The sequence below is a fragment of the Ursus americanus genome, chromosome 23 (genome assembly GCF_024610735.1).
Source record: "Ursus americanus isolate L20-20 chromosome 23, mUrsAme1.1.p, whole genome shotgun sequence".
NCBI lineage: Eukaryota > Metazoa > Chordata > Mammalia > Carnivora > Ursidae > Ursus > Ursus americanus.
Genome location: NC_142149.1, coordinates 42,882,735 through 42,907,443, shown reverse-complemented (window position 1 = coordinate 42,907,443; position 24,709 = coordinate 42,882,735). Strand labels below are relative to the sequence as shown.

At 43.8% G+C, this 24,709-nt stretch overlaps 1 protein-coding gene across 3 annotated transcripts in view; it reads right to left on the bottom strand.

Annotated features, from left to right (window-relative positions):
• The window catches only part of VPS53 (VPS53 subunit of GARP complex), a 136,304-nt gene that overhangs the window by 92,473 nt on the left and 19,122 nt on the right, over positions 1 to 24,709 (bottom strand). For 2 of the 3 annotated variants that reach the window (XM_045773639.2, XM_087854667.1), the window contains 3 exons: positions 9,647 to 9,733; positions 6,051 to 6,166; positions 3,645 to 3,764 (listed from right to left, as the gene is read on the bottom strand). In XM_045773639.2, the coding sequence (XP_045629595.1) occupies positions 3,645 to 3,764; positions 6,051 to 6,166; positions 9,647 to 9,733 (323 nt within the window). Of the gene's footprint in view, positions 1 to 3,644; positions 3,765 to 6,050; positions 6,167 to 9,646; positions 9,734 to 24,709 lie in introns of those variants that run through there. The other variant, XM_045773641.2, reaches the window with a different exon arrangement.

The following is a 24,709-nucleotide window of genomic DNA, read 5'->3' as shown; positions in this document are numbered from 1 at the left end:
AAAGAAGTGAGAAACCTGGCCAGAAACCTGAGAAATAGGCCAATTACCATGGAAGAAATCGCAGTGAGAGTCAAAGATCTGCCTTTAAGAGAGCTAACACACCCAGATGGTTGTACAGGCAAGATCTACCAGCTCTGACAAAGTATTAATGTCCAGAATATATAGAAACAATAAGAAAGGAATAAATAAGCCAATAGACAAAAAGGCAATGGGTAAACAGGGATTTCAGAGGAAATGCAAACGGCCAATAATCAAAAGAAAACTAGTCTCAGTAGTCACCAGAAAACGGAAATGAAAGGAACACGAGGCTATTTTTCATCCACCAGTTAAATAAAAAAGGAAAACAGACAACATAAAGCATTGTTGAGGGTATGGGGAAGTGGGTACTCACACGCGGGGCAGATGGTACTATAAATAGATAAAGACTCTTGGGAGGGCAAATGGACAGTGGTTATTAAGATTTTAATTGCACTTTACCCATGACCCAGAATCTATCCTAAGGAAATATTTACAGATGTGCAAAAAGGGAGAGCTTTTAAAAATTAGAAGCAAACGGGGCGCCTGGGTGGCACAGCGGTTAAAGCGTCTGCCTTCGGCTCAGGGCGTGATCCTGGCGTTCCGGGTTCGAGCCCCACGTCAGGCTCCTCCTCTATGAGCCTGCTTCTTCCTCTCCCACTCCCCCTGCTTGTGTTCCCTCTCTCGCTGGCGGTCTCTATCTCTGTCGAATAAATAAATAAAAAATCTTTAAAAAAAAAAAAAATTAGAAGCAAACAATCCAGTGATATGAAAATGGTTAAATAATCTGTGGTATGTTATACTACGGAATTCCAGGCATCAATTAAAAAGAAGGAAGTAGGGTGCTTGGGTGGCATCTGCCTTTGGTCCTGAGTCAGGCTCCCTGCTCAGCAGGGAGTCTGCTTCTCCCTCTGCCCCTCCCCCCTACCTTGTGCGTGTGTGTGTGTGTGTGTGTGTGTGTGTGTGTGCGCGCGCGCGCGCGCACTCTCTGTCTCGCACATGCACACTCTCTCTATCTCTCTCGCAAAAATAAAATCTTTAAAAAATAAAATAATTAAAAAATAAAAAGAACAGGGTAGGTCTGTACATATCAATGTGGAAAAATCTCTAAAATACATCACGAGGTTAAAATCAAAAAGTAAGTTCCAGAATGAAGCATATGGTGTGAAACCATTTATTCAAACAAAACCCAAACCACAAACTGAACTACAGATTTCTGTAAATGCACAGATAAAAATCTAGAGGAATCCATATTAAATTGATCATAGTCACCACCGTCACCGCCTGTAGAGGCGGCACTAGGATCTCAGGGAGAGCTAAGCAGGACTTCAGTTCCATCTGTGTATTTGACTTTTCTTAAAATAAAGAAAATGTATACTTGTATTTCTTACATAATTACTTACATGATTAAAAATACAAAAACTTAAGGAAAAGAGGCCTGTAGCAATCAGGCCTGATTCAGAAGACAGGAATGAGATATGAACAGACACTTTTTCAATGAAGACATACAAATGGCTAACAGACACATGAAAAAATGTTCAAAATCATTAGCCATCAGGGAAATTCAAATCAAAACCACACTGAGATACCACCTTATACCAGTTAGAATGGCAAAAACTGACAAGGCAAGAAACAATAATTGTTGGAGAGGATGTGGAGAAAGGGGATCCCTCCTACACTGTTAGTGGGAATGCAAGTTGGTACAGCTACTTTAGAAAACAGTGTGGAGGTCCCTCAAAAAGTTAAAAATACAGCTACCCTATGACCCAGCAATTGCACTACTGGGTATTTACCCCAAAGATACAGACGTAGTAAAGAGAAGGGCCATATGCACCCCAATGTTCATAGCAGCATTGTCCACGATAGCTAAACTCTGGAAGGAGCCGAGATGCCCTTCAACAGACAAATGGATAAGTAAATGTGGTCATATAGACAATGGAATATTACTCAGCCATCAGAAAGAACGATTACCCAACATTTGCTGCAACATAGACAGGACTGGAGGAGATTATGCTAAGTGAAATAAGTCAAGAAGAGAAAGACAATTATCATATGGTTTCACTCATTTGTGGAACATAAGGAACAGCAGGGAGATCAGTAGGAGAAGGAAGGGAAGAATGAAGGGGGGTTAAACTAAACAGAAGGGGGAATGAACCACAAGAGACTGTGGACTCTGGGAAACAAACTGAGGGTTTCAGAGGGGAGGGGGGTGGGGGATTGGGCTGGGCTGGTGATGGGTAGTAAGGAGGTCACGTATTGCATGGAGCGCTGGGTGTTACACACAAACAATGAATCATGGAACACTACGTCAAAAAATAAGGATGTACTGTATGGAGACTAACATAACATAATAAAAAATAAAAAAAATTAAAAAAAGAAATGAGAATGCTGGCTGCTGTTAAGGGCCAGCCCCTTTGTCTCTTCTTTGTTCAAGAAAGGTTGGGATTCAGGGCGCCTGAGTGGCTCAGTTGTTAAGTGTCTGCCTTTGGCCCAGGGCGTGATCCCAGCATTCTGGGATTGAGCCCCACATCGGGCTCCCTGCTCCACTGGGAGCCTGCTTTTTCCTCTCCCACTCCCCCTGCTTGTGTTCCCTCTCTTGCTGGCTGTCTCTCTGTCAAATAAATAAATAACATCTTAAAAAAAAAAAAGAGAGAGAGAAAAGAAAGGTTGGGATTCGTCAATTGTGATCATCTCTGCCTCTTCAGTATTCTCTCTGCTATTTCTAATAGAAAAGACACTGAATTCACTCCCCTCTTATTCTCCTTTAGAATCTTCATCTTCCTTCTAAGCATCAGGCTTTCTTTCTACTGGCTCTGAATCTGGGACTGAAACTCGACAGAGGTAGGAAGAAAAGAAGAGGCTAAGTCATCGTTTTGTCACATCTGAAGTTCTAGTGGCAAATGAGACTTTCCAAAAAAACTGCCACAGCAATACAGCCCGTCCCACATGCTCTTTTCATCAATGGGACTTTGACATTCCTCCCAGTGAGGGAGTGGGGAAGATTATGTTCCTTTCGCTCTAATCCTGGCCGCCTTGTGACTACGGGAGCGATGCTATGTGACTTCCAAGGCTTAGCTCTCTTGGGAGGCTCATTCTTGGGACCCAGGCACCTCACCGTGAGGAAGACCAAGCAGCCCGTGGAAGACTACTCAGCTGAGCTCCCAGTGGACAACGAGCACCAACTTGCCAGCCATGAGCTTGAGCCATGGATCCCTCAGGCCCCTCCTGACCCACCCCATGGAGCAGAGGTGAGCTGTTCCTGCGGAGGCAGGTTAAATTACATGAGTGAAATACCTGTTGTTGTAAGCCACTAAGTGTCGTGATGGTTTGTTACAAGGAAACAGACAACTGGAACAGTTTCCCTCACAAACGTGGACAACCAAGAGTTGTCCACAGATACAACTCGTCAGCTGCCCCTCCAGTGATGCCAGGCCAGCAACTATGTAACACAGATTGCTTTAGAAGACATGGTCAGGAGTTGGAAAGGGGTAAAGCAGACATCTACATCACACAGAGTTACATCAGATGACATCTGAGGTTCCTTCTTACAATAAGATTCCGCAGCTCAAGCGCATCCTAGCGCCATCTTTTCTTAAAGCAGAAGACTGTTTTCTCCAATGACAGTTTACCTTTCAGAAAGCTGCCGGATCTGTGGAATTCCCATATACTTGTGGAAGTGCTCCAGAACATTCATCACACCCTGAAGAAGGTTAGCAACTTCTCCATACTGTCTGCGCCTGGTCATGGCTCTGCAAGGAAATAAGAAGCTGAGAATCTAGAAAAACACGAAGGACACAAGATACAGATGTGGAACAACCTACTCGGAGCTCCAAAACAGACATCAACTTGGTGTGGTAACCATTTACTGAGTACTGCATAGATACGGTCTTGCACGCTGGAGGTGAAAAAAAAAATAAAACCTAGTCAAAAACCTCAAAGTGACATCTCTTAGTAAGAGAGACAGAGCCAAGTGCACATCTACTACCAAGCGGGATAAACTGAGTTCTAAACAGAATACACATTGTGTGCTATGGGAGGTACAAAAGAATGTGTGAGTGAGGGATTCTCACTGGGTGGGGGGCAGGGAATCTGGGAGGACTATGGATTTGGGTTGGGTATTATGGGATTAGCAGACTTTTGACAGAAAATAGGGATAGGAATGTTACTATCTGAGGATTACAGCATATGGGCAAACCAAACACATCTTCCCACGATACAACAAAAGGCATTTATATGCATTTATATGTTAACTCAAATCTGTAGGTTTTAAGCCAATGTTAAGTAACTTTCCCAGATATGTCTACTTTCCCTATACTAAGGTTAATGAAGCTTAAATAAAAGGATGCTAATAAAAGCAACAGTTACACACACAAGGAAGGTCAAATTATTAGATCCAAATTTTTATTAGGGTTGGGCTTTTATTTTTTATTTTTATTATTTTTTTTAATTATAATTTTTATTAGGTTATGTTAGTCACCATACAGTACATCCTTAGTTTTTGATGTAGTGTTCCATGATTCATTATTTGCATATAACACCCAGTGCTCCATGCAACACGTGCCCTCCTTAATACCTATCACCGGCCTATCCCAGTCCCCCACCCCCCTCTCCTCTGAAGCCCTCAGTTTGTTTCCCATAGTCCATAGTCTCTCATGCTTCATTCCCCCTTCTGTTTAACCCCCCTTCATTCTTCCCTTCCTTCTCCTACCGATCGTCCTGCTATTTCTTATGTTCCATAAATGAGCGAAACCATATGATAATTGTCTTTCTCTGCTTGACTTATTTCACTTAGCATAATCTCCTCCAGTCCTGTCCATGTTGCTGCAAATGTTGGGTAATCGTTCTTTCTGATGGCTGAGTAATATTCCATTGTCTATACGGATCACAACTTCTTAATTCAGTCATCTGTTGAAGGGCATCTCGGCTCCTTCCAGAGTTTAGCTATTGTGGACAATACTGCCATGAACATTGGGGTGCATATGGTAGGGTTGGGCTTTTAAATTAAGTGTGTAATACACGACTTCCCTTAAGAGGCATTAAAAAAAGAGAGACATTTAAAATGACAGGACCAAGTTCACACCAACGTGTTATGGTGCTACTGCAGCCTGATCTGATAGTCTGGTGGGAAGGGACATCTGGAGCATCTGGAGCAAGGGACAAGGAAACTGCTCTCCTAGTCTCCCACTGGCTGGCTCACCTCTCTCATCACTACTGGCAGGAGGATAGACCAGGGTTTGCTGGAGCTCATACAACGCCTGGAAAGACCAGGAAGGAGTCTGACCCTGTCCTCCTCCCAGCTTCAGATGCTGCATCTAAATTTCTGTGAAGATGTTCTTTGTCTGTCTACACACGAGACACTACTGAGGCTGGGGCAGGGGAAATTCTCAGCCATGGCAGAATCCTGCTAGTAAAAGAGGCCTTTTGATTGCTTCTCGTGGTAAATAACCAGCCCTTCCTTTTAACACTACTTCTAATGTCCTCATGCATCATTCCCTACAGCTCCTCCATAAACCAAACACGATGCTATTGTCTTTGAAAGAGTGGGTTAAAAAAAAAGGTGGGATGAATGATAAACCAAGCCCCTTTCTTTCTCTTTCTTCCTTCCTTCCTTTCTTTTTTAAAGCCCTGTTTCTATACAGAACATCCAACAGCATTGCAGCTCAGCCCGACGCAAGCAGGGAAGCTTGCTAAGGCAAGAGCTATGGGGAGAGATTAGGGTCCTGAACGACTCTGCTGGCCTTAATGGTAGAGATCTACCATATTTAAATGAGCCGTGTTCTTGGAATCATCCTCCACATGCTATCTGAGTCCCTTCCACACTCACAACTCACTTCAAACTTTCAGGTGCTTGTTACATTTTGAACACCAGAGGGCACAAAGCCAAATGGTGACTAAACATTTGAGACCAATTTGCAGAAAGTGGGACAGGATAGCGAGCCCTCCCTGGCTGAGGAGTAAAATACCTATGATGCCATTTTCTTTATGTGGCACATTCATTTCCTGTGGACCCCAAAGAGAAAGCGGACGCTGCTTACTCGAGGGAATCCACGCCACCGGCTAACATGTGCAGGTGGTTCAGTGTCGTGATTGAGGTGGTCAGATGGCGTTTGGCATGATCTAGCTGCTTAATATCGCGGGTGATTTCTTTAACCTAAGCAGTGAAAAATCACAGGAGAAAAAGGAAGACGGTTAAGAAAGATGTAAATCCATTTGCAAGAAGCCCCACAAGAGAATAAGGCAAATGAAGCAGGAAACCCTCAGGTTAGCCCCTAGAGAGAACAGACCCTCTCATCGTGTAAAATCAAAACACCTTCCAATCAGTCCACTTAAATCTCATTTGGCATTTCTTCAGAAGACTTTACCCAGGGGTACAAAATCTTCAACTGTGAGAACAAAATGCACTTTATTTTTCACCGCAAATGGAGTGATCCAAATAGCAATTTAGTATGGAGCTTACAGAGTCCAGGAGCCAAGTTTGGCTCATCTCCTCTTGAACAAGGTGAGAAAAGGATGCCTTCTGACAGGGGGGCTACCAGGATCCATACAAAATGGATAGTATTAGTCGGCTAATTCTGTTGCAATGATCTTTATTCACGGAACTAGGGTTTACTGCCCGATCCCCAGCAAAGAAAGACTTGCTCTCAAATCTCAAGAAGACTAAAATGTAACCCCCATAACGTACGCCTGACAGGTACTGTCACAGAGGAGATGTGAAGTCTTCAGGAGCAAGAAGATACCTGGGGAAGTAAAACTCAGACAGAGTTCACCTAGCAGATCCAAGAGAAACAACCTCTGTACCTGGAGTGCGAGAGTATTTCAGTCACTAGAGAAGCACATTTCGTAGTGAAGCGGGAACAATCCTCCAACTTTACTTAACACCTAGGTAGAATGTTCCACTAAACTGCCTGAGTTCACGCTGACCAAGAAACTTGCGGAAGAGCAATTTGGTTTCCCGGGTTCTTTGCTACCTGGAAGGAAGGGAGTGCGCTGGACACCAGGCACAAATATTCTAGACACTGGAAAGACCTCCCATTAAAAAATGAAAAACTTGGTGGTGAGTTAAGTTCACGTGATCTGATTTTTCAGAGTCTGATCACCCTAGGTGAATCCATAAATATTATGACCCTCGCAGCTTCGTTCCACACCCACAAACCTGCTAAGCTGACCTGGATCTTGGCAGTGAAAGCCTCTTTCACGGGGACTTCCCCATCAAGCCCGCTCTCCCTGTAACTCTCAGGCCATCAAAGTATCTGTATTTCTATTCCCTGGGGATGGCGTGGGGGGAGGGAGATTGGGAATAGGTTAAGAACCTCTTCACCGAATAACTGAGCTTAGGGAAAGTGGTATAGTGAACTAGTACAGGAGTTTGGTCCTAGAATCTGATAACCCACTTCCAACGCTGAAATCATCACCCTCTTTCCTACAGAAAAATCCCTGCACCTCTTTTGAGCTTCCTTTGCTCCAGTACTAACATCAGGGGTCTTTAACTCTTGCGTTAAAAGTCACAGTCCTCTGTGACTCTTCTCATTCCTACATCATTAGTCAGCCACTAAATCCCGAATATTCTTCCTGTGCCTCATTACAAAAACTGTCCCTTTCTATTCATCCTTCAGGCCCTCCCTGGAGCTCTGTACCAGAAGTAACTGGTCTCTCCACTCCCAGTACCTCCCATCTCTCCCCATCACATACCCTGTGCTTCTCTAGACAAACCGAGCTCACGCAAAGGACGCTCAGGTCAAATCCAGAGACCATTACACAAACAGAACACCCGTGGTTAATGTACCTTAATTGTCAGCCAGGGGCAGCCAAAAAAAGGACAGAACATGATACGGCAGGTTTTGGACTCAGACGGCTCTAGGGTTGAATCTCAGCTCTTCGACTTACCAACTCTGTGTCCTAGGATAAGCTGCTTAGCCCCACTGAGTCTCAGTTTCCTCATCTATGAGATGACCCCGGGGTCCTAGGATTGACCCCATGTCGGGCTCCCAGCTGAGCTCCCTGCTCATGCTCTCTCTTTCAAATACACAAATAAAATGTTTAAAAAAAAAAAAAAAAGACGGGTAATCATAAAAATAATAATGATAATAAAGCCTAGTTCATAAAGCTGCAGTGAGAGCTCAATTAGATCACTTATACAAAAGGATATCCGTGGCATAGTATTGGGCACACTGAAGGAGCTCAACAAGTATCAGTTCTCTCTTCAGTCCTACCTCTTGTTCCCTTTAGCAAAGCACCATCCAGGAGAGCAAACTGCCTTAAAATAAAACAGCGACGAACTTACGCGCTTCAATGGCCTGTGGATGGTGCTGAGGCAGCGCGTCCTTGGGGAAAGAACCACAAATCCAAATCCCTCTCTGATGACATACAGCCTCCTCTCAAGAACTATTGAATTCGGTGACAAAGCACAAATATTAACATTTTTCCTCTGATGAAGGGCTTCTGTTTCCGTGACCCCTCATTTGGTAGTTAAGGCCCCCAACACCGCCTGCCTGGGAGGAGGAACCCAAGAGCTAACGGTAAGAACACCAACAACCGATCCTTACTCAGGGGCCATGGGTGTCACACATGATCTCATTTAATTCCCATAATTCTATGATGTACCCAGCACTATAATCTCCATTTTACAGTGATGAAACCAAGGCAAGATGGGTTCAGTAACTTGCCACAGTTAGTAAGTAGAGGGGCGGGATCCCAACCCAGGCAGCCTGCCTTCAGAGGTCATGCCCTGCATTACTCTGTCAAACTGCCCGTCCCCCACCCACTCCATATCCTTCCCTATCTTGCCGAATGGCCACGGAAGACAGCTGAAGGATACACAGAAATGTGACATCAGCTCTGTTCCTGTAGTAAATCAGAAGAGGGTGCAGGGCAAGAAGACTGTACAGATTCGGGAGTTTTTGTAACCAAAAGAAGGAGGGGAAATGACATTAGTAACGACTTCGGTCACAAGCCTAGTACTATGCTCAGTGCCCCTCATACATTTAATTCTTCAGCAATCCTTTAAGGCAGGTGTTAACTGTTCTTATTTTACAGCTGAAGAACTGGAATTCAGAAACAATTCAGAGACATGACATTACGCGGTCAGAATGTGAGTGCAGGAGCTAACATTTTATAGTGTCCCCCCCCATGGAGTAGGAGTGGGGGAGGCGGGATTCTCGGTGGGCGGACAGGCCTCCTGAGTATATCACCGGGGAACACAAATTTGTCAAGGGGGAATTTAGTCAAAACCATAAGCATGTATGGTGGCAGAAGGCATTCCCCCTCCCAGATCCAGTACCAGTTTTCATGCTATACCAAGTTACATATCGTATATCTTAACTGAGAAATACATGATATGCACAAATGCCAGAGAAAGGAATCCAAAATGACAAGAAAACTATTTTTGGGAAAGAAGAGGAAAAGTTTTCCTATTTAAAAACAGGGCTGCAAATGTAGGGCAGCAGGGATGGTGAGTCACTGTGTGTCTAGCAGCTCCTCTTGAATCGATCTGGAATGTACTCACAGGGCTTGCTTTAGAGATGTGGGTGCTGTGGTTTGCAGCGAGTGGGAGAAAAAGCCCCGTAATTAGTATGACTGGACAAGCACCTAACCTCTTCAAGTGCAAAAAAGTTAGGAAGAAACCTAAACTCACCATTTGCTCTGATTTTTCTGCTTTGTCTTTGATATCTTTGATTTTGCCGAAGAGCTGCTGAATAGCTTTCTGGGCCTCTTCAAGTGCCTAGAATAAGATAAATAAATGACAAACAAGAAGCAACACAAGACAGCACCGGTCACTACACTATATTCAAGTCTAGTTTCAGAAGAAAACTACCATAAAGCTCTCTTGACTCATTGTACTTATGTAGACAATTTTACTGCGTCAAAGTAGTACACAGACTCTAGCATTTGGATACGGGCAAATACACAGGATTCTTGTCAACCTGAATCACAAAGTTTTGTGTTTTTTTTTTTAAAGATTTTATTTATTTATGTGAAAGAGAGACAGCCAGCCAGAGAGGGAACACAGCAGGGGAGTGGGAGAGGAAGAAGCAGGCTCCCAGCGGAGGAGCCCGATGTGGGACTTGATCCCGGGAACGCTGGGATCACGCCCTGAGCCGAAGGCAGACGCTTAACGACTGCGCTACCCAGGCGCCCCCTGAATCACAAAGTTTTAATTTAAAAATGATCTCCCTCCATCTCAAGGATTACTACTTGTTTTTAAAATTTTTTTAATTTTATTTATTATTTTATTAACTTATTTATTATTTATTAAATTCAATTAATGTACAGTGTATGTTTCAGATGTAGAGTTCAGTGACTCATGATGAATCAGTTGTATATAACACCCAGTGCTCATTATATCATGTGCCCTCCTTAATGCCCATCACCCAGTTACCCCATCTCCCCACCCCACGTCCCCTCCAGCAACCCGCAGTCTATTTCTTAGAATTAAGAGTGTCTTATGATTTGTCTCCCTCTCTGACTTCGTCTTATTTTATTCTTCCCTCCCGTAGGGATTACTGCATGTTGTTGATAACAACGCATAAACAAGAGATGCACATTTGTGCATTTTTGGGCGTCTGTATGTACATGCACACATCCATAATAACCGCCAAAGCGTACAGAGAGACACAGGTGGCCAGACGTTGGGAGAGACTCTGAATTTTGAAAGTTCCAGAAGACTGTACTTTCAACAAAATCAACTGTATGTGGGGATTCCAGAACAGCAGTAAACCTTAAAGACACTGATACCACCCCATATGGAAACCTATGACATGAAGTTAGAAAGGGACACTTCAAGCTAACGGTGAGCCAAATGTTTCTACCGAAAAACCTAGAAGATGGACACCACGCATTAAAAGTATGATAAACCACAGTCACTTCCGTGAGTGGGGGAAGCAAGGTTCAGGGAGTTGTCAGGGTGCTAAAACCACACACGTGCAGAACATATGTACTTAGAAAAGATGCAGCAGCCAGAAGAAGAACTCATACTGCATTTCATCAAACACACTTTATTTATTTTGGATTGAAGAGTGGCCTGTCCTAACCGGGCCTCACAAGCCCTCTCTGAATGTAATGGTAAGGCCAGCGTAAGCCTAGGGCTGTGTGTGGCCCTCTCAGCCTGCACAGGGAAACAGCCAGCCTCCCTGAGAGGGCCGCCCCAAGGAGGGGAGAGGAAAGCAGAGCCGAGACGAAGGGAGAAGGACAGAAGCCCTGACAGAATGATCTGGACTCCTGTGTTCAGCTGTACCCAATGAAAAAGCTACCTCCAGACCACAAATTCATATGTCTTCTTTGTATTTAAAAAAACATCCCCCCAAAGCAAACTCAGGCTGGCCTCCTCTGCTGCAAATTCCTTCCTTGCTGGAGGCAGGGCTTGTGTCTTCCTTTCCTTCGCAGGTTTCCTGGGCTGTCCACTTCTGATACTGGGAATCCTTGCTGCTTTTGGAGTTCCTTGCCCCATGTGCGGCTCACTCCCAAACAGGAATTTCACACACTGAGCTGTTGCAAGGGACTGTGTTATGGCTTCTAAAATGCATGTCCAGAAGGTCCTCTGAGAAGCTGTTCCTTTAGCCCATTGTGGCCGAGTCTGAGGGGACACTATTCCGGCAGCTGCTTGCACCCCCTCCTGGGGGCAGGCCAGTCAGTGTGTGTTTCTCTGCCGGATTGCTTCACTTGTATCTACAAAGGTTTGTGAGCACAGGAGCTTTTATACTTGTGATTTCTGACACCTGGACACAGGATGTTAATCACCAGAAAGTCTGGTCTTCGAACAACAGTTGGCATTGCTATCAGATCCCAAAATTCCTAACTTGGGAAATGTTACCTAAAAAGTAGGAAATGATCGGAAGACGAGATGGAATGGAAATGGGTTGCGCTGAGCAGTTCCTCTCAATCCCATTCTGCCCCAAGGGGATGCCTCACTTGGCAATCTCTCCTCCTGGCTTCCTGCCATCCTGCCTTTCTCATTCTAGGATTCAGCACCCCTGAGACGGCTGTGGTGGTGTGAGAAAAGCCTGTATTTTCCAGCCAGCAGGCAGCAGTGTGAGGCCCGCCTGTGCTGTCTCACTCTGTGTGCAACCTCTCTGGGCATCTGTTTCCTCATCTGCAAAGTGGTGATGAGGGCACCTACTTCCAGTTTTGGGGAAGAGTCAAAGACACAGGTGTAAAAGACTGCACAAATATTAGGTTTATTTCCAGGCCTCAGGACCACCCAAGCAAATGCAAGCCTGCATCTCTGTACACACACAGAGACATGCGTTATATAATACCCCCTTGACTGAACCTTCCCTCTCAGCACGACCACGAGGCCTGCCCACTACCTGATGCTTCCTACCCTAAGCCACTCCCTGAGTGAATCCTTGTCCGCTCATTCCACCTCCCCATCCCCCCACGAATTCTCTTCCTCATTTCTAATAGTCACCTCCTCAAACCCAGCATACAAGCCAGTCTCTTCAGCATTGTTTACCATATCACCCAACTTCAGATTTCCTAAGATTATGACAAACCAAGTTCTAACAAAATTAAAATGATAAAAAGGAATAAAATATCAAATGTCCATTTACAACCAAAGGAGTGAGATTTCAAAATAAAATGTTCAACACAGCTACTGACAGGGTGCAAATTTTTGTTGTCTCCCATGGCCTAGTTCAAATGCTACTTCTTCCCCTTCCCTCCCAACATCCTCTCCTGTAAACACACACGCAGCACACAGTGGAATCAACTCATTCGTCATCTGGGTGCCTGTGATCCTTTGTGCATACTTAACGTTTATAATAATTTTTTTGTGAACGTGTCTTTTGGTTGGACCATGACATTCCTGAAAGGCATGGACCGTATCTCATTCACTGTGACTTACTGGCACTGAGGGTAGTGCCTAGAATAATACAGTAGGTGCTCAATGCGTGTTTATTAAGTTGCATTTTAAAATCAATCGTGGTACACACACATGCTCCATCTTTGCTCTCAGGATAGTCAGGCGACAAACACGCTAGCCACAGTAGTTACGGCCGTGCCAGCATTTCAACTTCAGACCTTCTTTCAAGCCACATAATTCAGTTCTGCAATCCTCCCATACTGAAAAAAATACCGGGTTAACTAACCTAGGATATGAGACAGGAAAATGTTTTAACTTGCCGTGTTACCGAATTTTGTAAAATTGTAGCTAGAGTAATAAATTACTCTCTATACACACATACACGTATTTTTTCATACATATACTTCATATATATATATAATTTCTTCCACCTCAGAACCCTCCATATATTCCTCTCCTCTCCATTTGAGAAAGGCATTTTTCTATGATTGTCTCTGAATAAACTATATTTTTAGATTTCAGATATCTGTAAACACTAGATTACATTTTTCCTTCTGAAATAATTGTTAAATCGTTGTCTTTTAGCCACACTGCTCAGGAACTAGAACAAATTTTAATATTCACTTTATTCAATCAACAAACGCTGTTCTAGAGATACAGGAGTAAAAAATGTAATTCCTGCTCTCAAAGAGTTTGCCTAATAAGGCAAATAGGATAATAAACAGTAAAAACATTGAGATATGATAAAGATACGTACAGAATGTTGTGGGAGCCCAGAGAGCCCATTGCCAACACCAGCTTTTGTTTGTTTCTTCGTTTGTTTGTTCGTTTGTTTGGTAGGAAGAGAGAAAGAGAAGGAAGGGAGGCCCACAAACTCATCCTGAAGAAGATCTCAACTTTACAAGCTATTGTTCAGGCCAGAACGTTTTAAAATAATAGCAGTAAGAGTAGTGAGTACTTTAAAATGCTATTTTTCAAATCTATACTCTATCACAAAGTCGCACTTTCTAGCCACACAGACCGTCACTGTCTTGTGACCGAAGACAACCTGTATCTGAATTGTTACTCTGAATTCCTGTGGCAGGTACAGTCCCAACTGCATTAGTCAGCATTTCATTAATTTATTCCCTCTATCATCAACAAATATTTATTTATTTAAAGATTTTATTTGAGAGAGAGAGCACGAGCTGGGGGAGGAGCAGAGAGAGAGAGGGAGAAGCAGGGCTGCTGCTCAATGTGGGGCTTGATCCCAGGACTCCAGGACCATGACCCGAGCCGAATGCAGAAGGTTAATGACTGAGCCACCCAGGTGCCCCATCAATAAATATTTACTGAACGTCTTCCACGTACCAGGTATTCCTCCAAGCAGTGAAAACCCAATGGCAGATGAGACAGACATGGTGCTTCTTCCTGTCCTTAAGGAACTTACTCCAAGGAGTGGCAGGTGGGGGGAGATATTGGAAAAACAACTAACTAAAGAAAGAAAGAAGAAAGTCTCATAGAGGCACAGGTGTGTTGGAGGAATTAAGCAGGCTGGTGGGAAGTAGGGAAGACGGTGGTCATAGAATAAAGAACATATGAACTGGGACCTGCAGGATGAGCAAGAGTCAGGATTTTTAGATCTGGAGTAAGAGAATTCCCAGTAGAGAGAACAGCAAATAAAGGATCCTGTTGCAGAAAAAGACCTTGGTGTTTTGAAGGACCAAAAGTAAGGCAGTGGATGGCAGGCTTATCAGAGTGGGAAGTGCTAATACTTTGGAGAAGCAGGCAGATGCTGGAGTCTGGGGGGCCTCAAAGGCCTGGTAAAATCATGGGATTTTGTTCAAAGTGCAATGAGAAGCCACTGAAGGGTTTTAAACAAGGGACTGGCAAATGGTTTACATGTGTAGAAGACCGCCCTGGCTGCTATGTGGTGGGGGGCCACACAGAGGGAGGAATGAAGGAAGAGACTGCTGGGAAGGGCTGCCACCGTCTAGGTGAGAAACGGGGTAGGTCTAGAGTAGGCCGCCAGCGGTGGCGGGAAGAAGTGGAGTGACCGGGATTTCTAGGAAGATCTGACCTGCGGGACTCACTGATGACGGGATGTGGATAATGAGGGAAAGGAAAGAATCAAGGATTACTCCTTGGTTTTGGTTTATTCCCTTTACTAAGTAGCGAAGACAGAAGGAAGAGGTTTTGACAGGCAGGTGTGTGTAGTGGTGGTGGGATCAGAAATCAAGAGTTCCATTTCAATATTCAGGTGCACAGCCTACCTGAGGTCCAGTGGGGCTATCAAGCTGGACATCTGAGTCTGGAGCTTGGAGGGGAGGCGCAGGCTAGAGATTCAAATTTAGAAAATGATTGGTTTATAGATGATGCTTAAGTCTGTAGGACTCGAAGTCACCCAGGAAGACAGCATAGACAGGAAAGAGAAGAGAAAAACCACCCAGGCTGAGCCCTTAGGCACTGCAGTGGTCAGAAGTCTAGAAGAAAAGAAAAAGAGAGAAAAGATGTGGTCTCCTTGTTGCACCAGTGACATGAGAGAAAATCAAATGAGGGACTGTGGTGTCACAGAAGCCAAACAAGTGTTGGAAGGAGGAGGAAAAGAGAGATTATATATTATGCTATTGAAAATTTATGTAAATTAATGGGCACGTGGTGGCTCAGTCAGTCGAGTATCCAACTCGATTTGGGCTCAGGTCATGATCTCAGGGCTGTGAGATCAAGTCCTGCGTCAGGCTCTGAGTTTTCTCCCTTTGCTCCTACCACCGGCTTGTATACAACGTGCTCTCTCTTTCTCTCAAATAAATAAAATCTTTTTTAAAAATTTATCTAAATTAGGATAGAGAATTACCACTGAATTTGACAACAGGGACGCTGCTGACGACCTTGACAAGAGCAGCCGCAGTGGCATCGAGGCAACGGAAGTGGACTGTGACGACGTGATGAAGTGGGGATGAGTAGAGAGCAGGGGCCAGCACATAAAACATTTACTGTCTGGCCCTTAGCAGGAAAAGTCTGTTGACGACCCCTGGCGTAGATTATTTTTTCAAAAAGTGTTTGCTATGAGAAGACAAGAAAAATGGGGCAACGGAGTGAAAGGAGGACATTATGAAGATGAGCAATGCTTGTATGTGCCAAGTGTGGGAATTATTCAACAGAAGAGGAGAAGTTGATTCGCGAGGTTGGCGGGGGGCTGGTAATGGGACAATTAGAGAAGAGACGAACTTTTTTACGATGTTCTTAGATTATTTAGTGTATAAGTATTATCTCTTGGGGCGCCTGGGTGGCTCAGTTGGTGACGCGTCCAACTCTTGGTTTTGGCTTAGTTCATCTCACAACTGAGCCCTGCGTCAGGCTCTTCGCTGAGCTGAGTGTGGAGCCTGCTTGAGATTCTCTCTCTCTTCTCCCTCTGCCCCTTCCCCCACACTCATGCGCGCCCTCTCTCTCTCTCAGAAAACAAAATGTATTAGCTCTCAAACAGGGCTGTAAATGTCCTTTAGAGGGCAGACCAAGGACACGACTGGCATTCTTATATCCCCTATAGGTTTGGCCAATCACCCATGCTGGTTGCCAGAAGGACAGGCTCGGTTTATGACTACTGCCTCAGTATAATTATTAATAGCTTCTTCTCACATTGAAAAGTAACTCTGGTGATTGATCATATATACAGTCTCATCACCTACGGCATCTGGCCAAAGCTAGAATACTGCAGGAACCTGACAAAAACTTGCCAGCTGATTAAAACTGTCACGGAGCACTTCTCAGAAGAGTAGCCATGCTGAGACCACTGCTCTGAGTGAGGTGTGCTGACTGACACCCCTGACTTTCCCTAACCCAGACACCCACCAGCAGCGGTTCAAAAACACAGTACCATGCTTTCTGTAACTGTTATATATTTGGCAAATATGGAGTCTCATGTCCATGATGTGGCAAGGGGTCAATAAATTCTAAACCCTTTGGAGTCTTCTCAAAAATGTCAGCTCATGGTGTAAAAAAGCACTACGTGAAAGGCAACCGCCCACCAGAAAGGACTGACTTCTGTGATATTACTGAACATGGCATGCACGGTGATGCTCTAATGGGATTATAAGAACCATCTTCTAGCCAAATACCCTAAGACACATGACATTCAGCTAAGAAAGGCAAAAGGGACCAAGTTCTATACTTAGATGCAAGGTCTGAAGAAGTGTGCACGATCCCTTCTCAGAGTTTCTCTCCAAAGTTGTTCTTCTCAAGCTGGCATCCTGCCAGAACTGTCTCTGCTGAAGGTACCATGTTTTCCTTCCACCAAACAAATTAGACTCACACAATCTTACATTTCACAGTCTTAAAGAAAGAGAAACTGTTTGCCAGATTTTTTTTTTCAGACTGGAATACTTCTGCTTTTATAACAATGTATGAAGTTGAGGAAATTTAATACAATTCATTTTCCAGAGTCGATAAGGGTCTTCTGAAGCCCACGCCATCAAGCAAGTCCATTCTCAACACGCAGCCCAATGTTGGCTGTCTAATCTCTAATAATCAATTACACAGGAGGAAGAGCGCTTTGTCATTTGGAAGAATTATTAAAGATCTACAAAAGGTTAAGATTTTATTTTTAAGTAATACCAAAACACTTTTACTACCTGGCTAATGAGAAAATGTGCTGAAAGAAAGATTCTGGCACTATCCCTAGACACTCTTTAAAATAAAACGTGGCTACTTTCCCATTCCAAGCTGTATGCGGATTAAAAACAGAACTAATCACCCAAAAATGTCTGCTTTCGATCTACCCTTACCGGAATTTCTACACTGAGCCCAGGAGCGTGGCTCCAGCCTGCATTCGAGGGTGTTACTAAGCAGCAGTGACTACACTGGTCCTCTTTAGAAACTCAAATGCTACCACTGGGAGAGGCAAAGCATCCCACTGAGCGAGCTTAGAAGACTGAGCAGAACCAATGAGGCTATCTCTGTATTTTTTGCATCATTAACTGTAACCGTCCTTCTTCATTTTCCTTGCCTCCTGAAGTAGATGAACAGACCACCAAAGCCATGTCAGGTCCTGTGCACAGAGGAGAAGCAGCATGGAACTTGGCATCACAGACTCTACTGCTTTTTTCTTTCATCTTTAAAAAATTTTTTTTTCCAGAATTGTCATTTGCCACCTGTGTAGACAGAGGAGATCTGAGCCAATGGAAATGCCTTGAGAAATTAATGTCCCCTTTGGCTCTCAGAGGCATGTAATTTTGTAGTTTGCTCTATTAGAGAATTGTATTGCTTTTATCCTGTGGGTCCACAGGCAGCCTCTAAGAGATCTGAAACTGAGATCCCATTTGTCACCACGGCAGGAAGGAGGAAAAGGTTAATCATTCTCAGAAGAACCGATATGGCTTTACATTCCTTGAAAAAACACGGTGGTAATATTCAAGGTTCCTGGGAAGAATGCTGTATTTTCCCACTATTCTGCTATCATCTGTCGTCCGACTTTACATTTGTCTGCCAGTTCCTTCCCTATGTTTGGAAAAGCAGTGCATCATATTAGTAAAAAACAAGGGTTTCTGAACCAGCAGACTGGGATTTGAGTGTTGGCCTTGGCACTTACGGTGTGATCTCTATCAAGCCACTTTACTTCTAGGAGGCACAAGCTCACCATTTGTAGAACAGGAGCTCCTACCTCAAAGACATTTTGTTAGGAAGGAATATAGGGCTTATTCGTGAACACCTTTGAGCTGTTTACCCAGTTCCTTCTTTCTGGGAATCTTCCTCTCATCATGCTCTTATAGAGGCCGCTCTCTCAGAAGCAGGCCTGGTCCAAGCTGAGCCAAATAGTTTTCTTGTGACTTTCCAGAATAAATTGGCAAAGAGTGTTCATCTCTCTCTGGTGGGAGCCCCAAGATGAGAAGCTAAGTTAGAGAGTGGCAACGTTCCCCACTTGGGGAAGGAGGCTGGTCTCCAGGTAGGGATGATGAAGCCGACACATGCAGAGAGAAAGACATAGAAAAATTCTGAGCGTTATTCCAATCCCGGACTTGAATTGTTTGACAAGCTCAGCTGAGATACTACTCTTCCATGGTCTGACTTCGACTTCTTCAAAACAAGTCACAAATGCCTTTCAAACAGTCCCCCTTTTGGCCTAAGCCTGCTTGAACTGGGATTTTGTCTTCTGCACCCGAGACAGTCCTGACGGAGGACTCAGCTCATAAAAGGGGCTCGCTAAATGGCCATTATTAATATTATTCCCAGATCTCCCAGATGGAGTACGAGATTTCAAATGTGACTCTCCCTTCAATAGCCAAAGGTTGTCGACCCATCCTTTCGAGTTTGTAAGTAAGCTGGTTAACTTCAACACCTACAGGCATAGGCAGAAGAATGGCTCATGGAAACTGTACCTTTGAACTATGTTGAAAATGAGACATTCTCCAGGAAAAAAAAAAGTTTCAATCTTTTGTTCGCTTCTTCAATAAAAAGGAAGCCTATTATATGTACTACGCCAGATACTGAGAAGAAAAGATCACTAGATGGGGACGCGTCTTCAAAGAGCTTATAAGGAATACATGTAAGAAACAGAAAGAACTGCAGGATAATGACACAAAGACGGTACGGATAAAGAATGCCAGAATCATTTGGAAAGCAAGGGACATCTACCAGAGGTAGACAGCTAGGCATAAATAGCCCTTATTTATGGAATGTCCCTTGTTTTGATACTGCCTGCCACCCCTGGCATCGCCAAGAACTGTTGCTATGGCAACAGGGCATCCACAGCTGGAGAAGAGGTGCTTGAAGAAGCCTCCGCAATAGTAACAATGCAGCCGAGTCCCCATAACGGCTCCAAACAGAAGCCACAGGAATCTCATAGCTATGGATGGTGGCATGTGCACAGTTTCCCTGTATCCTAGAACACACCGGGTACCATCTAGGTCTGGCAGTCATTGTCAAATGCCAAATGGGCACCCATGAGATGAGAATCACTGGTGTTAACACTAACTTCTCCACTGCCCATTCAGAAACCTTAAGTATAAAGGGGTTTTATTTAAAGCACAGATTTCTTTCCAAGTTTGTGAACCGAAAGAATGTAAAGGGCAAAAGGAGTCATTCTCACCTTATTTGTTAAAATGCTCTGTTCCACCTAAGTCACTTTTATTTATGATTTCTGCAAACCGCATCCACTGAAAACATGAACCAAAGAGTTCATTTTTATTGTTTTTAGGAGACAAGCCAGAAGTTAAAATCACAAGACGAGACTGGGACAGAAATTCAGCAGTGCCCAAACAAGACTAAACATTGACATTTTAAAGTTCTGCTTATATCTGTTACCACCCATAATTTAAAAACACGTTAGCCCTGAAATAGCTGGGAGAGGCGAATGCATTCGAGCATAGCTCCCTCTGCAGAAATGTAACCTGGGGGATGAGCACATTGAAAGCAACAGCCTCAAATGGCAACGAGAAGGAAGTGTTTAAACAAACATCTCAGCCGAATAAAAGGTAGAGAAATGCAATATTTTCGGAGATGGGCACGCTTCAAGGAACCATTTGTCCAAGTTTCACAGAGGACTGCTTCCCACAAACAGCTCGGACTTCCTGATTGTCAAGTTAAATTCGAATCCCCCCTATTTTACTGCTGCTCTTTAGTCACCTAGACACTCTCACCTAGATCATGAGTCTTCATTCAGAAGAAAACAACCTTTTGTGCTGACATCTGGATGCTCCTTCAGCTGATTTTTGGAGATACCTTCTGTACCAAATGCCCTTTAGGCTACGGAACCCCCGCTGGTGTTTCATCTGAACGATCTTCTCTTCTTATTTCACTGAACTCTCTCCAATACCCCAGGTCTACACAAACCATGCAGCTCTCTGTGCTCAAACCTGAGCTCTACTTCCAGCCCCGTTTCCTCATCATGCTGACACGGACACTGCAGGCTAACCAGGCCACGGTCACTGTCATTGCTAGGACTCCTTTGTGAACGACTTAACCTTTCAGGCTCCGAAGTAGAAAAATGCGGCCCCCAAACTTGCTTTTAAAGTTTGTCACTGTTTCAAAAGAGAATTTGGGCTGGACAAGGACACAGCATCCTGGGAGTCAGAAAATCTGGATCTGTGATTGACTGACTGTGATTCGGGGCAAGTCACAGGACCTGTCTGAGCCTGTTTCTTCATCTGAAAAATGGGGGAGAATAACACCTATATGGCTAGTTCACATCTTTGTGCACATCAAGCAATACGTGCAACAACATTTTGTAGAAGGTGAGATAACATATTTATCCTGTATTTTGTAGTATTTACGTTGTAGTAAAACATTAGCATTATAGATCCAGACAAAAGACTCCAAACTTACCTTCTGTCAAAATGACTCAAACATGTCTTTGCTTATAGTGAATCAATCGAGAAAGACACATTGGTCTTATGACAGTTCATTCTTAATTCCAGAGATGTGGGTAACTACAGGGCTGACGAATGTACTGGAACCTGGGGCGCCTGGGTGGCTCAGGCGGTTAAGCGTTTGCCTTCAGCTCAGGTCATGATCTTAGGGTCCTGGGATCGAGGCCCATGTCAGGCTTCCCTGCTCAATGGGGAGTCTGGTTCTCCCTCTCCCTCTGCCCCTCCCCCTGCTTGTACTCTCTCTCCCTCTCTCTCTCTCTCTGCACCCCCCTCAAATAAATAAAACCTTTTAAAAAAAAATGTATCGGAACCTGACCACAAGATGCTAATCCAGTCACCAGAAGTCTCCAAAGATCAGAATCTCCAAGTATTCAATGAAAAAAAAGAGTGTAGCACTTGGCCTACCATAAATGATATTACCATATGAGTAGCAGTTGGCTATCTGTCCCTACTGCGCTTAGGAGAATGAGAACAAGAAAAGTTCAGAATTATGACAAGGAGACAAAGGTGAGCAATTAGGTCTGAGATGGGGTAAAGACCCCTTAGAGTTCACCTCTTCTTCTGTGTTATAGAAGGCAGTATTTGGATCATCAAATTTACCTGTCTGTAAGTACAACTCGAGAAGAAATGTCCCCCTTCTGGTTGGAGGCCATTATGAGAGTAGCACTAATATGGGCTGCCTAACATCCACATTCTAGGTATCACATACAGCACCTGGAGATGAACACGGTATCTGCTCAGCGTTTACAATCTCACGCGGAAACGAGAGTCAAAAATCCTGGCACGTGACCCAATCCTATATGAAGGACGGTAAGTTTCTTACATGCTTTAGAGCTTTAATCTAGATGGCTACAGGCACCAAACCAAAGCAGACTAAAAAAGCATTATCTCTAGTTTTGCAAAATTAATCTCCTTCTAGAGGAGACCTCAGAGTCCAAATTACAGGAAAGGAAACTTTATAGCTACATTACAGACTCGCAGGGATTTAAAAATGGAAAGGATGACAGAGCAACCACAGCCCTGAACTCCTGCTGTTCTAAATTCTGTCTTTCCACGGACGAAAAAAGGAAGAGGAAAAAGGAGGTCAAGTTCTTACATGAAGACAGAGTTTCAAATTTCCATCCATTGTTTAAACATATCTGAATGACTTATTGTGTCAAAGACCTGGAACCCAGAAAGCTTTGCCCTGTCAGCAATTTTCCTAATGTGCAACCTCAAACTAAGGTGGAATTTTCCTTCTAAAATCACTAACCACGAGCAGTCCACAGTAAGAGCAACCTGGGTAATAGCCAGAGCAGTTACAGTACTGATGAATGGCATTTTCCTCTTTAGATGCAGAGACTCTAGTTTAAACTTGTGACTGCCTTTAACATGGAAACAAGCAGATGGCAAAAGTTAGGCTTGACCTTCTTGCTTGGCTCCTGAAGAGTGCCAATTTATATGGAGAGGGCTCAGAAGAATAATAAACTTCAGTGTTTCTTCTTGGCACACTATTTTCCCAAAACCATTTTCAGTAGTCATGCTGCACACAAGTGGGACTTGATGTGTTTCTAAGGTCAGGGAGGAAAGAGTCCAACTGCTGGACTTCCTAGCTAAAAGAAATAATCTGGGTAGTTTTCCTGGTTGGAGGGGGCAGCACCACTGTTAGCAGGTACTGAACACAGAAACTTATAGGACTCTCCAGCTAATCTGAAGACACAGGCCCTATGGATTAAGTGAAAACAAAATAGGAACGTACGCTTGTCTAGTGGAAAAATAAATCTATTAAAGTTCAGAACAATGTGGGGAAAAAAATGTGTCCGAAGAAATTAAATATTGAAATGATTAAAAATTACTGTATGATCCAGCAATTCGATGCCTAGGCATATACTAAGAGGAACTCAGAGGAGGGATTCAAAGAGATATCTGTCAATGTTCACCACAGCATTGTTCACAATACCCAAAAGGTGGAAATGACCGAGTGCCCACGAACAGAGGAAGAGATACACAAAATGTGGTATACACACACAGCAGAATATTATTCAGTCATAAAAAAGGAACGAAGTGTTTGAATATGAATGCAAATCCTGGATTAAATATTAAAAAAACAAAACCGAGGAGCACCTGGGTGGCTTAGTCGGTTGGGCATCTGCCTTCGGCTCAGGTCATGATCCCAGAGTCCTGGGATGGAGCCCTGTGTTGGGCTCCCTGCTTGGCGGGGAGTCTGCTTCTCCCTCTCCCTCTCCTCCTCCCCGCACTCATGCTCTCTTTTTCACTCTCTCTCACTCTCTCTAATAAATAAATAAAATCTGAAAAAAAAAACACCAAAAAGCAAAAAGCAAAGCTAACTGATGAGATGGAAAAGCCGTATGATCATCAGTAGAAACTGAGAAGTCATATGATAAGTTTCTATACCTGTTTTCTGGCAAACATGCTTAGTGAACCAAGGTCACAGGTCTAACTCCTTAACAGCCACAGAATCCGGAAACAAGTGAACATCACAATTCATGTCTCTTTGCTTAGTTTGTCGGCATTATCCTCAATGCCTAGAATAGTTCCCAGCATACAGAAGGCACTCACTCAATATTTACTGAGTGAGTGAATGAACAAATATACTAATCAGAGTCACTGTTATAAAAATCAAGAACAAACTGCCTGGGCGGGGGGGGGGGGGGTGGTGCCTGGGTGGCTCAGTCATTAAGTCTCCACCTTCAGCTCAGGTCATGAACCGAGGGTCCAGGGATCAAGTCCCACATAGGGCTCCCTACTGAGTGCTCCCCCTGCTTGTGTGCTCCCCTTCTTGTGGTCACTTGCTCTCTCTTCTGTCACTTCTCTCTTCTGTCAAATAAATACATAAAATCTTAAAAAAAAAAAAAAAGAACGAACTGTTTGAGGTCCCTACTTACTTAACACTGAAATGTTACTCAGAAAGAGCATCTCTAAAACTTTTTATCTCAGGGTCCCTTCATACCCTTGGAAATTACTGAGGGCCCCAAAGAGATTTTGTTTTTGTGGACTGTACCTATTGATAGATACCATATTGGAAATTAATGCTGAGAAACTTAAAAACCATTAATCTATTAATCCATTTAAAAATTACAATAAGCTCATTACGTGTTAACATAAATAACATATTTTTATGAAAAATAACTCTATTGGGCACCTGGGTATCTCAGCCAGTTAAGCATCTGCCTTCAGCTCGGGTCATGATCCCAGGGTCCTGGGATTAAGCCCTGCGTCAGGCTCCCTGCTCAGCTGGGAGTCTGCTTCTCCCTCTGCGCCTTCCCCCTGCTTGTGTTCTCTCTCTCTCTCAAAATCTTTAAAAAAAAACAAAACCCAAAAACCTTTACTCCCCCCAAACAAAACAAATTTCGTGAAAACGGTGGCACTGTTTCTGTGCCTTTGCAATTATCTTCGGTGTCGACTTGGACAGAGGCCAGCTGGACTCGCATGTGTGCTTCCGTATCGGCTCGGCTGTGGTATCTTGCTGTGGTTGAAAAATATGATGAAAATTTGGCTTCACACAGATTAGTAGTTAGAAAAGAAAAAAATGTTGCAATACCTTTCTCAGGTGCTTATT